A 15,803-nucleotide genomic window follows, 5' to 3' on the forward strand; every position below is an offset into this window, starting at 1 on the left:
CTTTTAGTGTGAATGAGCAGAGTGTATTTAAACACTGTAAAACATGTTGTATGAGAACTGCTTTTGTAAAAATTATTTTTTTTTAGAAACAGAGGCATTAATTATTAATTTAATCTTTCAATTATGTTCTTTTTCTGGAGTTTTGTTGATTTTCACCTTGGAATACAATTATGAGAATTATGAAATAAATGGAGCTAAAATCACAACCATAGTCTTTTCTGTACATGTGTTCTGGTTGGGAGTTGAGGGATATACATATATTGGAATATGTAATATAGGTCATATTAAAAAGAAAGAGGTGACAGGATGGACTGACTGGATTTGTAACTAATCTATTACCTTTTCCTTCTAAATCTTGCACAATTATATTCTTCTGACCATCATAAAGGAAATTCCTTATTTGTCGTACCTATTCCATGTCTTAAAGGCGTTGCTGGCCCTCTTAAACAGATAACCCTCCATGGCGATGCCATTGTCTGCATCCACATTGTACTCCAGCTTGGTGTCGTCATTCGAGAAGTCCTGAACGAGACAATGATGGACAAGACAAAAAGGAGCAAGAGATGGAAAGGAAAGAGAAAAAAAGACAGAAACAGAAAAAGAAAGAAAACAATGACAGTGTTAAAATATTTTTTTTCTACATAATCGTTTTTAAATCCTTTGGTGCAATTGATTTTTTTTTCTAGGGTCAAAAGTGACTTTGCACTTTCCCCCAAAATCACATAAGTCTATGTTGTGTTAAGTGACCTTGCACTGAGCAGCACTGCCCAGCTGCTGCTCACACTGACCTGAATAATGTTTCACACCAAGACAAGACCAGACAAGATGGAAACAACAGATGTTTGCAGAGTTATAATCTATTTCAATAGATTATATGCATGCCCTAAGAAGGGGGATTAAATACACAGAACATCTAACCAAAGAGCGGAGAATCTTCTAATGTTGAGTTTTATTTATTGAGATTTGTCTTGAGGGTCTCAAGGCTTCAACATTGGCTTCACCTTCGCCTGTAGATTTTTTTTCATTTTCAAACTCGTAGTCTTCGGCCCAAACTGCTGTTGTTACGTTAACAGGTCTTTATTGTAGAAAAAACTACACTGACCAACAGCATTATAAAGTTTTTATTTGACTAGGTCTGATATTGTCCTCCAAGGAGTTAAGTGAGCTTTCATGCATCCTTTCTCTGTCTCTTAACATCAACCTTAGAAAGCTCATAGCTCATAGTAATGCCTGCTGCTGTAACCCAACCTGGAGTGTTGTCATGGGACTGTCCCTGTGGCCAGACTAGCTTTAACTACCTGAACTGCTGCCACACTTTCCCAACTCCCTCCCAGCTTTTGCAGCTTCAAGTGACATTGAACACCATGATGCGTGCATGCGTGTGTGTGTGTGTGTGTGTGTGTGTCCTTGTGGAGTCAATTTACACCGAGTGTCACCGTCTCCTCAACCAAATACATCTCAATATCCAGGTCTGTTGCTGCAATGAGCTGTGGATTCAGCTTCTCCGTTGTCCTTCTAGAAACATCCGGAGCCTTCCTCTGACTCTGACCATACTGATTCACCTCGTCCTCCGTTGTGAAACCAATTAGACACAGTGCTCTAATCAAAAAGGTTGTATAACCCCAACAATCAAATTAAAATGAGCTACAATCTTGAGAAGCAGTATTTATTTACTCTATGCGGTTAAAGTTTGACTAGGTGAAAGAGCTGTGCAGTTTCTTTACAAGCATATATGCAAACCATCATCTTGTCATTTGTTAGATGTTTATGACAAACTTTAAAATGTTTATTAACTATGCAGTAAAATCATATAGCATGTTTTGAGTCTGCAACCCTCTGATGGATTCAAACTACATTTGTGACCAAAACACTGAACAAACTACAGAATAAACAAAAACACACCACAGACGAACCTATAGTGCACTAAGTGAAGTACGTCAACACTGATGGTTCTGTATGCTGACTGGAAATGACCTCAGTCATTCAGCAGGTGGTGACAATGACTACTATTTCCTGTTTTCTTGCTGGAAAGCGACCATGCTATAGATACACTTTGAGCAGACAGATTGGAAATATGAGGATTCTACATATTTCTATTCTCAGTGGAGGAAATTATGACAGGTTCAGACATCATAACTACTGATATTTTGATTCCCTCTCTGAATACCAACTGCTCTTTTCTTTGTTTGAGATGTTCCTCTGTGTGATGTGCCAGTTTCTTGAGTTGTATTTTAAACCCTTCCATGCAAATCCGATTTTCCTTTTCAGACAAAGTTTTTTGTTTTTGCCATTGAGGATGAAACTGCTCTCTCACTATACTCAAACATACAACATTGGAGGTAGTAGTTTGACAAAAAAACAAAAAAACAAAAACGTAACTATTAAGTTTTCATCAGACACTTCAAGTGTGAACATGTGCTTCATCATCACTTCTCTAAGTATTTACTTCTATTGCATGACTGTACGTTGTATGTATTTGTGCATAACGATCCTGTCTCATTGCCTGGACCTGGAAACGTAACCTGAGCAAGAGCTTGACAAGTTAAACCCCCTCAGCCCTATGATACCATAGTTTAATACACACACACACACACACACACACACACACACACAGAGGCAAATGCAATTTTCCAGTATGACATACACAGGGACAACTGGGGTTATTTTGGGTGCACAAGAGGAACAAATGTGTCTGTAAGCTTCTGTATACAAAGACAATGGAAAGTACTGTGTGGACATTCAACAAATCACCTCTTCCTAGAGGTAAGATAAAATAAACCTTGGCAGCCACACAACTCGCACAATTATCCCAATTACTAAAATCTTGTAGCTAACAATGTATCGAAAAAAGTCACTAATTCAATGTATAAATTAAAACCTCAACAAGCTTAGGCCAGGGAGACACAACATGAGCCACTTTGATGCATGTGTGAGTTCGCTCACACATGTACACACTCACACACACAAGCACAAATATCCAAACAACCATAAACAATCCCATATTAAGACTGAGGCCATAGAACGAAACACATATAGCGCCACACTGCTGCTGTCATGTGAAAACCTTTCTGGTTCTCTTGTTTTAACTATGGGTTGAGAAATTTCTGTGACCAGTTGGGCCTGGGAAACCATTCTCAGTGTGTTCAAACAGGAAGTGGTAAAACTATCAGCAGGCTGTTTTTCTTAGTTATTGGCTGAAACATTTAAGAGACACAAGGTTTTCATCTGACAACAGAGATATGTTCGTATATTATCCATCGAGCCAAAAAGTGACAATCGACTGCAGAGCAGGAAAACACTCTGACATCACTCTGACAAACTGACATCAAACCAACAACCGGCGTACACCGTAGCAGACACTGGCATCAACAATGAGGCATAAAACATGCTGCATAATCAGGACACATCAACACTAATGCATGTCTAACACTTTAAAATGAAGATAACAGACATGGGTCCAATCATCCACGCAACCACTGCAATGCAGTCTCTTAGTGTGTGCAGGAAAAGGAGAGGAGATGGAAGATGGTAGGGTTACAAAACAGAAGTCAGATAGGAATCGATGCGGTGACTCTACGTACGGAGCTCGACCTCCAAGCGCAAAAGTTGCGGTAGTCTGGTAAAGAGTGGAGCTCCGTCACCTCCTAAAACGTCACACACAGCAAAAGAACAACACAGAGAGAAAAGAAATACGTACTTCCTGGCTGTAACAAGAGGAATTTTAGATATCATGGATGTGTCAAAATAAAAAAATGGCATACACAGAAGAAAACGCTCACCCCGACGAAGCACGAATAATAACGCAGACTATTACATTCTATAAATAGCCATGGGCACAGAGACACAGTCAGGCGCATGGACACACACACACACTCTGTCTTCATTTCTCAGTCTTAGGTTCACTCACCAGATACCAAACGTAGTGGAAACGGCTGAAAATCATCATTTTCCAACAATTATGTGGAGCATGCGCGACCTTGTATGTGTGTATGTGTGTGTGTGTTTCCCCGTGAGGCCAACGAGTCTTCGCTATCTCAAAGTCTCCATGTGTAGCATCTCAATGACAGTCTATCACTCTAAGCAGCGTAAGCTTTGTCTTCTAAACAAACTCACGTCTCCTCCTCTCCTGTGGCTGTGTGTGTCTGTCAAAACTTTCGTCACAGCCTCTGCCGCTCCTCCTCCTGAGGCCTCACGCTCTAAAGCGAAGGTCACCTGTGTGTGTGAGAGAGTGTGTGTGTGTGTGTGTATCTGATGCTGGTATGACTGTTGGGTTAGAATAATCAAGTGGATCATGCAGAAGAGCTCAGGGCATCAAACATTTATACTGACTTGGCATACTTAGCTTCTCCCCTCACTCTCTCATTTGCCTCTCATGCATGTGTTACTAAACTAGCTTTAACCACGCTGTCTGTAACATCCGAAGCTTGCAGATGAATCGGGGAAAAAAGCATCAAGTATGTGCGACTATAAGATGTGAAAATACTCATGTCAGCGGCTCATCTCTGTCCCCTGTAGCACTGTGACACTGTCATGCCCTGTGGTCACAGTGCTGCTGCTGAATAATGCACACGAGCAGATAGAAAGCATACTAAACATAACTGCAGGACCCTGCTTCAACTCACATGAGGATGAAAAGTCTCATCAGTATAGTACAATGAGAAAAGAAGAGGTTTATGTCCAAACACAAATGAATTGGACAGAAAATCTCTCCTATAAGTAAATCTCTCCAATATGTAAATTGATAGAAACAATTCAGCGATTTAGCAGATGGCTGGCTTTTAAATGTCACTTTCTGGCTCATCTCAGGATACACCACCCTCTCAGTAATGAGGATGACACCAATAGTACATGACCTGCATCACAAAACAATGTGACTACCGCAATTAAACTTGTGTAGGAGGAGATTGATTTTGTAAATGTTGCTGCAAATGGTCCTTGTTTCTAAGGTTGATATAGGTTCATTAGATCAGTGTGAACTGAATATGAAATATACTATATTTAACTAGTATACGCAGTGTGGCAATGTAGTAGAGTAGTGCAATGGGTCAGAGAGCCTTGTAATCCAAAGCCACACACTCAATCCTTGCCAAAGTGTGCTCTGCAATAGATAAAAACAGCAAGATACTGAACCCCAAAACTGGGAGGGTGTTGCAGTCTTATATCTGATTCAATTGTATTTGGACACTTTGACCTGGGAAACTATAAAGATAAATATGCAAGTACAATTTGTTACATATTATACCCATATTGACGTCTATTTGCATGCTTCACTTCATTCATCTGGAAACCTTTGCAGAGTGAATGAAAAGAAATGTAATCAAGACTGTCCTGTCCTTGAGTAAGCCACTTCATTTGGTTTAACATCTGTAAAGAAATGAACTCAAGTGAGCACAAATCAAGCTGCATGAGTACAGCCTGGAGAATCATGTGCAATAAGGCACAATGGTATCAAAAACAGCCTTAATGTGATTAATGAATTGAAGTTAAACACACACTCACTGCAAAATGCACAAGAGCACACGTGACAACACGAATCTATTACACCGCATCATATAAACACATGTTAATAGTTTAATCTCGTGATGAACCAGCTCACTCGTCTCTCCACAAATAGCATGAGCTGCAGAAGTGGAGTCCAAGCAGTTACAGTAAAGTGTACGGTATCTATCCGACCATGCAGGCATGACACAGAGATAACAGTGAAGGGGAAAAGGAAGAGTAACACAGCTTACCTGCAGAGCAGCCTGAAGTGAGAAGAGGAAGAATAAGAGAGGAAAAAAAAGAAGAAGAAGAAGAAGAGACAGTTGGTTAGGAGTGTGTATAAACAGCCGGGACAGAGAGAGCAGCGGGAGCGAGACAACATAAAAATAGCGTCTAGATAAACTGAGGGAGGGGAGGTGGAGGATAGGTGCTCAAGGACAAGTGGAAATTGGCACGCGTACCATCCGAGCAAGAGGGAAGAGAGATAGAGGACAGGAGAGGAAAAATTACAGAGAAGGCAGACGCAAAAATAAATAAATAAAAAATGGCAGAACATCAAAAGAAACCGCGGAAGAAGTACTCCTGGTAACATATTCGCACACAGTTGGAGACTGTCACTGACAGGCAGACAAATTAACAGAAGCTCAGCAGACAACAGCTGGATGTAGAACTGGCAGATGTTGTCTGGAGTTAATGATGCCGTGTGATGTACAATTAAAGCTAAGGGCAATTTACCACCCACATCCTACTTAACTCTTACTCTGCTGAAGGTTCATAGATTGACGTCCAAAATTTACAGAGACTTATGGCTAACATGCTTATAAAAGATTAGGAAATATCAGTAAAATTAGAAGTGTAGGGGTACAAAATGCTCTGACAATTTTGAGTGACCTATTTCTGTTATTTTCTGTTCACCTTTCATTTCATGCCAAAACATCTGGTGCACCCCGGTATGCTATACACCGTCACAGTATACATGTGATATATCAAAATAAATGTGACTCATTGCGTATATACTGTATAATGGTTGGCAGGGGTGCTGAGCACAGATGGGAGCTTACTGAAACCCAACCTTGTTTGTTTGGAAATGGGTTTCTGTCAGTTGTCAATAATGCATGGGCATGTGGCTGAGATCATCCTTAGAGATCACCTGACACCTGAAGACGGAGTACTACCTCCATTCATTCAAATGAGAAAATGTACAGTCAGTGGTTGAAATCAATAACAATAATCAAAACGCTCCCTTGGGCAGAATTGACTAAAAAAAAAAATTGACCTACAATAAATTTCAATTACAGCTTAAATAGCCCGAAGTGATTAATAATTTTAAATTCAATTCCTTTTCATTACAAATAATTGATTTGTCTCTCTCCCAGCTCTAGCAGCGTAGTGTTCAGAGAGAGATCAGTGAAGTGAGCAGTGGTGAAGGTGAGGGACGTTGTGATTGTGGGAGCACCTGTCTGTGGGGTAGCAGGTAAGTCCTGCAAGATCTTGGCAGAGTGCTGTAGGTTTACTTTCAATGGAAAGAGGTGTGAGTGTAATAGAAAGGCTTTGTGAGCAGGAGCAAGACAATCTAACAGCCATAAAGTCACAACACGTACAAGACTGAAACCCAAGCTCTGAGTAGCTCAGTCATGTTGGGCACACATTGAGTGAGTGAGTGTGTGTGTGTTTATGTTTGTGTGTTTTTCAGGTTGGTAAGCAGAGACGAGGAGGATTAAAATTGTCGTCAATTATTTTCATTCGCCTACTTATGTTGTGAATTGTGTGAGTACTATTTTAGTTTGCATGTGTTTCATACATTTGTATAAAACTGAGTGAAGATGGGACCATATTGTGAGTGTGTGTGTGTGTGTGTGTGTGTACCTTTTGCTGGATGGTGGAGTGCTTCTGCTCCATGTCTCTCTTCTCTTTGGCAGCATCCACTACCAGCTGGTCCAACTGCAAGAGACGGAACAACTGATTAGTCAAGCTTACACAACCACCTGGTCGCACGCAGTTCATTCAAATTAGCATACACCAACCTTGAAGGTCTCATTCAAGACAAAATATGAACTTGTTGCACTCTTGCTTTTGATTTAACTTACCATACAATTACAGAGAAAGCAGGTAAAAAGATTAAATGCTTGGCCATTAAAATGAAAAATATGTCTTTCAGCTGCACTTGAAAGGTGTATGTGAGTGGCTGTGCACTGATGCATCTTTATTTCTCTTTCCAATCTTGAGAGCATAAACGATTCCAGCAAATAAACAACTTTTCCATGGTTCAGATCGAGACAAACCATGCCTTCTCCTCTAAAACAAAATGGACTGTGCTACGGAGGCTTCATCATGTGTGAAATTGGATGAGGGATGATTGATTCTCCTCATCCCTGCGAGTAACCATCGCGTGTAGAGAGGCAAACAAAGGCTCTTTTGAGCAGAGAAGAAAGCAACAAATTAAAAAAAGGACTTCAGTGAAGTGCTGGAGGTCATAGCGTGATGCCGAAAATGTGCCAGCTTGCCTTAAAGCAGTGAAATTCAACGCAGTGCCTCTTGATATTTTGTTGTCTCAATGTGACCTAAATCAGCATGTGTCAAGCCCCCAACACAAAAGTATCAGTATCTGATTATAGCTCAATGACTGAGGGGAGAGAATGGAGAATACATGTGAATAAGGGGTGAAAAGGATTCAAAATTTCAGTTAGCAAACTGCCAAAGTAAAGTGCTGTTTCTTTTATATATTTTATAAATAAGCTGTGGTTTGAAGAAATTCTCAATAGCTGTCATTAAGCCACCCCAGTGCTACTAAAAGCTACAATATTAACATGTAACTTCAACTGTTATTGAAATCTCAATACATTTGGATTTGTTCTACATTATGAGTGCATTTGTGAGCTTTGTCATACATGCTTTTAAGTCATTGAATCCCTATAACTGGCATATTAGTTGTTTGGGCAAATACAATTGATTTGGGCTTCTGCCAGATTGGGTTTGCCACAGAATTGTAGGTCAGTCAGGCAAACTCATTACATGTTTACTGGGTTCATGATCTGCTTTTTAATGCTTGATGTGACTTTATAGACAAACAGTTACCACAACTTCAGGAAGGATGGCAATTCATACAAAGGAGCTACAGAGAAGCTACTTTCCCAAATGAGATAGAGGAGGGCGGGACCAGCATTTCACTTCCTTTCTGAAGGCGTAAACTGTTATATTGTAGCTTATAACAGCTCCGATAATGTAGCTCAGATTTTCAGCAAAACAACATTCTGCTAATTAACTAAAACTCACTGTGCTTTCTTTCACATGATGTATTACTTTGGAGGAAACAATGAAAAAATATGCAGCTATCCGACAATTTCAAAGAAGAAGCAGCATATGAGGGAGCCAGGGCCTTTTGTTTTGTTTAGAGAGGAAATGGGTGGACGACACAGCGGCAGGCTGATAACATCAGATGGGAAATGTTTTCCCCTGTCGCACCATAACAACTAGTCCAGTCCAGTCCATGCCGTCTATCTGCTTGTATCTGTCCACAAACGTGTACATGTGTGTGTGTGTGTGTAGCCCTCAACATATTTTGTGACAGTGACTCACCTTACCTTTTACATCTTATCTATCTAACTGCGCAGCCTCAGACGTTTCATTTGCCTCTTTGTTGCCTACGGATCGCAGCAGCGCACTTTTTGGTCAATCACATGGCCTTCTGCTTAAATCTGCCCTGACATGTCACCATGATGTCAAGCTTTGTGATTCATGGAAAAGATACAAAACATCCCTCTGAATGAATATATTCATCCGACATGTGTGTTCAATCCTGAGGCAGCGTGTCATGGAAAGATTCAATCAGCACCATATTTTATATTTAGTAGCAGTCAAGCTGTTACCAAAAGCTCATGTGGAAAAAGCATCATATTTGACCTGAATCATAAAGCTGTCATGCAAACAGATTCAAAAAACGGAACTTCAGCAATCTCAGCTCATATGATTAACATCACCCTGGGTAATATTTCGCTGTTGAAGTGCCTTTTCATCCACCCTGTCATGAACTGGTGTCTGTACCTGCTTAGTAACTCATTCTCAAACAACCGCAGCGACATTATTGTAACAGTCTTTGGTTTTCCGCATCTATTGTGTGTAATACGTCTTCCTATTTTTGTCGGACCACACTTTTTAACATCTCTGTGGTTCCCAGAGGTTGCTGTTCTTAAGCAAAACCAACCACACTGGTGGCAATATCATGCAAGACCGCAAAACACACCCTTCACACTTACACTTCTATCACTTATTCTCACCAAACCCAAGTTATAGAATAGATAAAGACCAAAATGTAGTAGCATTGTGTTGGTCTCTTAGTGTTAATTTTCCCACCCTTGATCACATTCTCATTGCCAGCATCAAGTCATATTATCAGACCTGTTGACAGCTCCTCCACACCTCCCTGCACAGCCTCTCCACCTTCTTCAGCTTCATGATGGAGAAAGGAAAAGAAATAATCCACAATCCTTTTGTCACTGCTTCCCACAGCTCGGATGCTGATCTTCCTCTCCTTTCAGTTTTGCACTTCTCCAAATTCAGTATGACGGAGTTATACTTCAGTTGTTCATCGGCTTGAGACCAACCCTTTATCTCTTTTTTTTCCCTCCCTATTCAGGATCTCTCTTGTGCTTTCTTCACACAATCCTTGCTTTGCTCTTCTTCAGTCTTTTGAGTGTTGAAGCCACAGGTTTACAGTCCATGCCTTTCCATTCAGCTTCATTCACTTTTTGCTTTGGGAAGATTACATTCTGCCTCTTAACCCTTCCCAAAATCTGCTTTTGAAAATGGGTCCCGTCTGCCCCCTCCTCTCCCCCCCCCCCCCACTCTTTAATTCTTTTCTTGAGAGATGGCTCCAACTTCAGAGCATGAGAGTTAGAAACCACACTCTTCTCTCTACTGCACTCAAATTTAGAGGGTCGCTGTCCTGACTCTTCAGATTTGACTTGCAAAATAATCTTTTTTTTTATCTTTCTCAAAGAAAAAAAAAAAAGCAGTTTGGTTCCTTTTTGCCAATCTTATGTTGGTTAACAAAAATCAGAAAAACATGTTTACAAAGTACACTTTTCTCCTCAGAAGTGGCATCTATCCTTCTGCTCCTCTTTAACTCATCACTCCTCGGATACACTCCTTCCTTCCTTGTCGTCCTCTCACTCAGCTGTTCTGCTGTTCCAGCCTCAGAGCCGCCGGTTTTATATTCCACAACTTGCAGCAGCAATCTTGGGTTTCTTTGCCGTGTTCCCTCAGCTGACTGTCAACCCTGTGAGACTGACTGTGGGAAAACCCTTTTCCAGCCCTCTAGCTGCTTTCTTCCTCATTCCTGCTAACTGTAACAGCAGCTCCACAGTGATTATCATCTTAAAGTCACACTTGGGCTGTGCTGTAGCTCAAAGGGAAGGCTCTGTTTATCAGAGGATGCACACGCAAGATAGGAATACAAACACATAGAGAAGAGAGAGGTCGTCTGGAGGTGAAGGCAGAAGGTCAAAGTGCAGTTTTGGTGCTTCCTAATTACGCCGGTGTAAACCCAGAACCACGTGTGTACAAACTAAGGATGCCAAAAGTTATATTCTAGAGACATCACCTGAAACAATCCCTGCAAACTATAAATGAGCCCTTGAACAGGAATGTTGTTTAGATAACCAAACAATATTGTCCTCGCCTACATAATGAAGAGTGTTTATCCGAGAAAGTGCACTTGGTATGTAAACTCCGCTTACAGTCATTCCGCTACTCCACTGAAATAGCTTCGTGTTTGCTTATGTTGAAGGAGTTTATACTGTATGTTGTCGAGGACCAGCACTGTGTATTTTTATATCAAGTAACTCAATTAAATTTAAAAGCAGGATGTGAATCTTTAAGCCATTTGAATTAATTTCCCAGCAGAGTTTAACACCTTATAACAACAAACTCAAAACAGACAGATTATATAATATCTTGACGAATTGCACTGTAATAATCTCTTTTAATAGTTCAAAAATGCATTAAAAGCTGTTACTATAACACGTTTCTGGGTAGTGTAATGAGATGACATTGCACTCAGCTTTAATGCCATTTAAAACTAAAATAGATGACTGTGGAGCTGCTCCTGAGGCATAAGGTTTAGCTGACTGCCTTGATGCAGACAGGTACTGTATACATGTACGTGTGTATCCTGTAGGCTGTACCTGTCCTCCGAGCTGTTTCATAAGAGGCTGTAGTTCGCTGAAGAGGTCATAACCTTGGTGGAAGAATGTCAGGTGGGCGTACATGAAGGACAGCATCTGTGGAGACGACAGCGGTTATTCAGAGAGCCGATAGGGCTGATGTCTCGGTCGTTTGATGTGTAAAATAAAAAGTGAAGTACGCTTACAGATTTCAGGATTTCCGATCTTCTCTTGGATTGTAGAACATTTATCTGTGATGAACAAAAACAAAAGAGAGAAGGTCACTAAAGAAAAACCACCAAACTCGATGATACAAAACCTACAGTGACAATATCATTGTCAGAGAAAAATGCACAGAGAGAAAGAGAGTGGCAGAGGTGTAGAGTAAAAAAAATGACAGACAAAAAAGACAAAGAAAGAATATAAGAGAGAGGGAGAAATGATGTAAGATATTAGAGATTAAACAAATAAACTGTTGCATGCATGAAATGAGTTGAACTGGGGCGCCCTGGTGATGTTTGATGCCCAGCTGAGAGACCCTTGTTGCATGTCATTCCCCTCTTTCTTCCCTTGTTTTCTGTCTCGCTACACTGACTCTCAAATAAAGGCAAAATGGCCCCCGGAAAAAAAAGAAATGAGTTGAACTGAAGTTGAATAATCACATCATCACCCTCAAGTATTCCTTGACAGAAGTCCCTCATACTGGCACCAGGGGGAGCCCACCATCTCATGCTTGAGCAGGGATGTTGTTGTTGTAATCTGTCTCACCTATCATCTAGAAAGCCTGCTGCACTGTACCCCGCTGTCTTCTGCTTTTTTTTGTGTGCGTGTGTGTGTGTGTATGTGTGTGTGTGTGTGTGTGTGTAGCGGACTCGTCCTTCCTGCCAGAGCTAATTATCACTGTGCTGCTCATCTGACATGGAAAGGAAAGTTATCTTAGGTTACTATGTAGAGTAGAGATGAGTTATGTTGGGTTGTAAATACAGATTCTGATGCTCCATAGACTCATTGTGACTGACAGGAACTAATAAATGCTGTGTGACAGCAGAGTCACGGACTGGGTGTGGTGTGTGCATGTGGCTACAATGAAAGGCGGGAAAGGTTTCTGAATGAATTTCACACTAAGCCTCAAGCTCATGGATAAACCTGGGTCCAATAGTTTTACAGTTTTGCGTTTGGTAAAGGAGGGACACCACACACGCCCATCCAAATGGAAAACAAAAGTTCAAATCTGTGCGGTGACTTGCAATAATTTCATGGCTAGAGGTTGTAAGGCCCTCTTCCTTTGCAACGCTGACCACACATACACAGATGTAACGCCCACCCAGGGTAGGAAACTTATTTTTTCCATCTGCTAGCCACATTGACTAGTGCATGACAACTTTTACAAGCTCCTTGATTACAGTCAATTAGTAGTTTTGACTGGGGCAGCACCTCTAAAAAGGTGGTTGTTTTACTGGCAAAGTGCATTATGGTATTTACACACACACACAACAGCCACCACCAGAAAAAATTTACTAGCACTTGGCTGGTAATGGGTGGTAATTCCAGGGTTGTAGACTTGTTTAAGCAAGATTTAAAGCTTAAATTAGTCATTATTCAAGCGTGTGAAATTTCTGGTCTGTTAAGTTTTGTAGAAAACCGCTGCCGTTTAGGAATGAACTGTGCTTCTGCTTTTCACTTTTATGTGTGTTCAGAGTTTAGACATTGGTGTGTGTGTGTCAGCGGTTATGACATATTGGTTAGGGTGAAACCAGATGGCTGTATTATCTGTTTTATTGCATATTGTCTTCGCTCATCTTATTACATTTTGCATGTTGGTTTTTTCTAAGCTTGACCCGACAGTCAATAAAGCGAACCCAGAAGTTTAAAAGTTTAGCATTTTATGATCCTGTGCTACGTGGCACAGCGGGGTAAAAGAAACATGCTCCATTCTTAAAATGTCATGAATGCAAGTCTGGCTTACAACCTCTCTCATATATTTTCCTCTCCCTCTACCATCTTGAACGTCACTGTAAACTGTGTACTGTATAATTAAGCAAAAATGCCACAAAAACAATCTAAAAAGAACAAAAAAAATAAAACTAAAATCTGTCTCAAGTGTTTCCTGCGAGCGCAGATGCAGAAGTTAGCTGCTTTTTAAAAGTGCTGACAGCGCTACCCAATTGTGAAACTTTGAAAGAGACCCATTTAAATCAGCTGTGTTAGCTGCTGGGCTTATAGATTTCCTATAAGCAGACTAACAGGCAAGATAAAAACTCAACTAATTTCTCACAGCAAGGCCTCATTTTATGAGCGAGCAATTATGCAATGGGCCATTGGAGCAGACTGCCAGACCTATTTTAAAACCTGCATTTGGGGTTTCTTTTTTTTTTTTTTTTTTTTTTTTTAAATTTAAGAGCATACAGCAATGTCTGTTCCTTTGGAGACAGTTTCAACGACAGAGCTGGCAGCTGTCTTATCAGAAAGCATGAAGTGTTTGACAGCGCTAATGTGGCCGAAGGGAGACCAAGGGCTCAGATGATGTATTCAAAGATACATGAGCTGTGAGGCTTGGACAAAAAAAAACAAAAACAAGAAAAGCTGTGGAATCAATTGGACCTCAAGGTCTTTTCAGGGTACAGGATGAAGGAAAACAATTACACAGTCATTCACTACAGCGAGGATGATTCGATCTCTAAAAAGAAAACTATTTTGCAAGCAAACATTTTAAGATATCACGTTACTGAAATGGAAAATCATGACTCATAGTTTTTCCTCAAATGTTGGATATCATGGAGCAGGACTCTTCATACTGTTAGATTTGAGGTATTTTAAATAGTGCATAAAAATCTTTTTTAGTTGTTCTCATGTGTACTTCCTCTTTCTGCTTTCTTCCTCTTCCATGTTCTCAAATGATGACAATACTTAAAAATATAAATAAGTTCTCTTCCATGATGCTACATTAAACGTGATGGTTAATTGGTCACTCAATGTGCAAGATTTTGGAACTGACCATAACTTATAAAACATTAAGATCTACAAGTTAAGGATTCTTCAAGAGGCCAATAAAGTATACACCACTGTCTGCTATCATATCAGAGTCACTATCTTATCTACATTTATTTAGGCTTTCCCAATTAAGAATCATTACTACTACTACTACCTACTTTTACTACTATTGCTAGTCCTGTTGTCACCACTACAACTGATGTGATTGCTACTCTCTGTGTCCTGTTAACGAATCTGCTGCTACATTTATTTTTGAGCTAAATTCACTATGATCTGGAGACTGCAACATGACAGATGGATGAATTTTGGATTCAACAGAATCAAACACAGCTGTGGTTCATTCTTCTCCGTGCCACATCAGCATTTTCAACCTGAGTGTATAAAGTTTCATTTCCAACTCCATGTTTGCTATGACGCATAGTGAAATATCATATTTGACAGCATGTAGCTCAGCATTTCCTTTTAGCTGAATCTCAGTAATCTATTGCTATATATAGTCCTGTTGAAAACTATCACTTTTGACAAGGCTGTATTGTTTAATGGGCAGGACGATATGGACACATATGAGACATGCATTCACTGTAATATGGACACAGCTTTTCTACTTTCTGTTTTTCAGCATGTTTTAAGCACACAGTACATTTACATGAAGCTATATACTGACATACTACTATCAATAATCTTATAGACCACTTAGAATTAAAAAAAATGCCACAATTTAAATCCTTTAGTGAGCCGTCATACCTGTAAAACGTAGTCGAGGACGATGTGTCTGAAACATTTGCGTGTGGCAGTGAGGATGTTGGTGGCCTCCTCCACTTCATGCTGCTTGTTGCGGGGAGCCTGGGCATTCTTGATGAGCGCAGCCTCCTTTTCCTCGCTCACTTTATCAAATTGCTTCTTAGCTTCTTTGAACTTACGTAGGTCACTGGCAACAGAGAGGACAAAGCTTTATTAAGACAAACACAGAAAGTATTTTCTTTAATACTTTAATAACATATTTATTAAACGTGTGGAGGTATAAATCAGGACGTCAAGTGCAGTAAAGAAAGTGTAAAAGTACATCTGCTATGAATCAAATTCAAGATGCTGATTTATTTACTGTTACTGTTACTGTTACTATTTACCGACTGACTACTTCTATTAAAATATGTCTTGATTCTTGAGCTG

The 15,803-nt window shown here is 40.2% G+C and overlaps 1 protein-coding gene across 2 annotated transcripts in view; it reads right to left on the minus strand.

Annotated features, from left to right (window-relative positions):
- The window catches only part of LOC121900636 (arf-GAP with coiled-coil, ANK repeat and PH domain-containing protein 2-like), a 54,730-nt gene that overhangs the window by 14,867 nt on the left and 24,060 nt on the right, over positions 1-15,803 (minus strand). For both annotated transcript variants that reach the window (XM_042417068.1, XM_042417069.1), the window contains exons 6-10: positions 15,378-15,561; positions 11,849-11,893; positions 11,664-11,759; positions 7,348-7,422; positions 410-522 (exon numbers count right to left, since the gene is read on the minus strand). In XM_042417068.1, the coding sequence (XP_042273002.1) occupies positions 410-522; positions 7,348-7,422; positions 11,664-11,759; positions 11,849-11,893; positions 15,378-15,561 (513 nt within the window). The remainder of the gene's footprint in view (positions 1-409; positions 523-7,347; positions 7,423-11,663; positions 11,760-11,848; positions 11,894-15,377; positions 15,562-15,803) is intronic.

This window comes from Thunnus maccoyii, chromosome 7 (genome assembly GCF_910596095.1).
Source record: "Thunnus maccoyii chromosome 7, fThuMac1.1, whole genome shotgun sequence".
Classification (NCBI taxonomy): Eukaryota; Metazoa; Chordata; class Actinopteri; order Scombriformes; family Scombridae; genus Thunnus; species Thunnus maccoyii.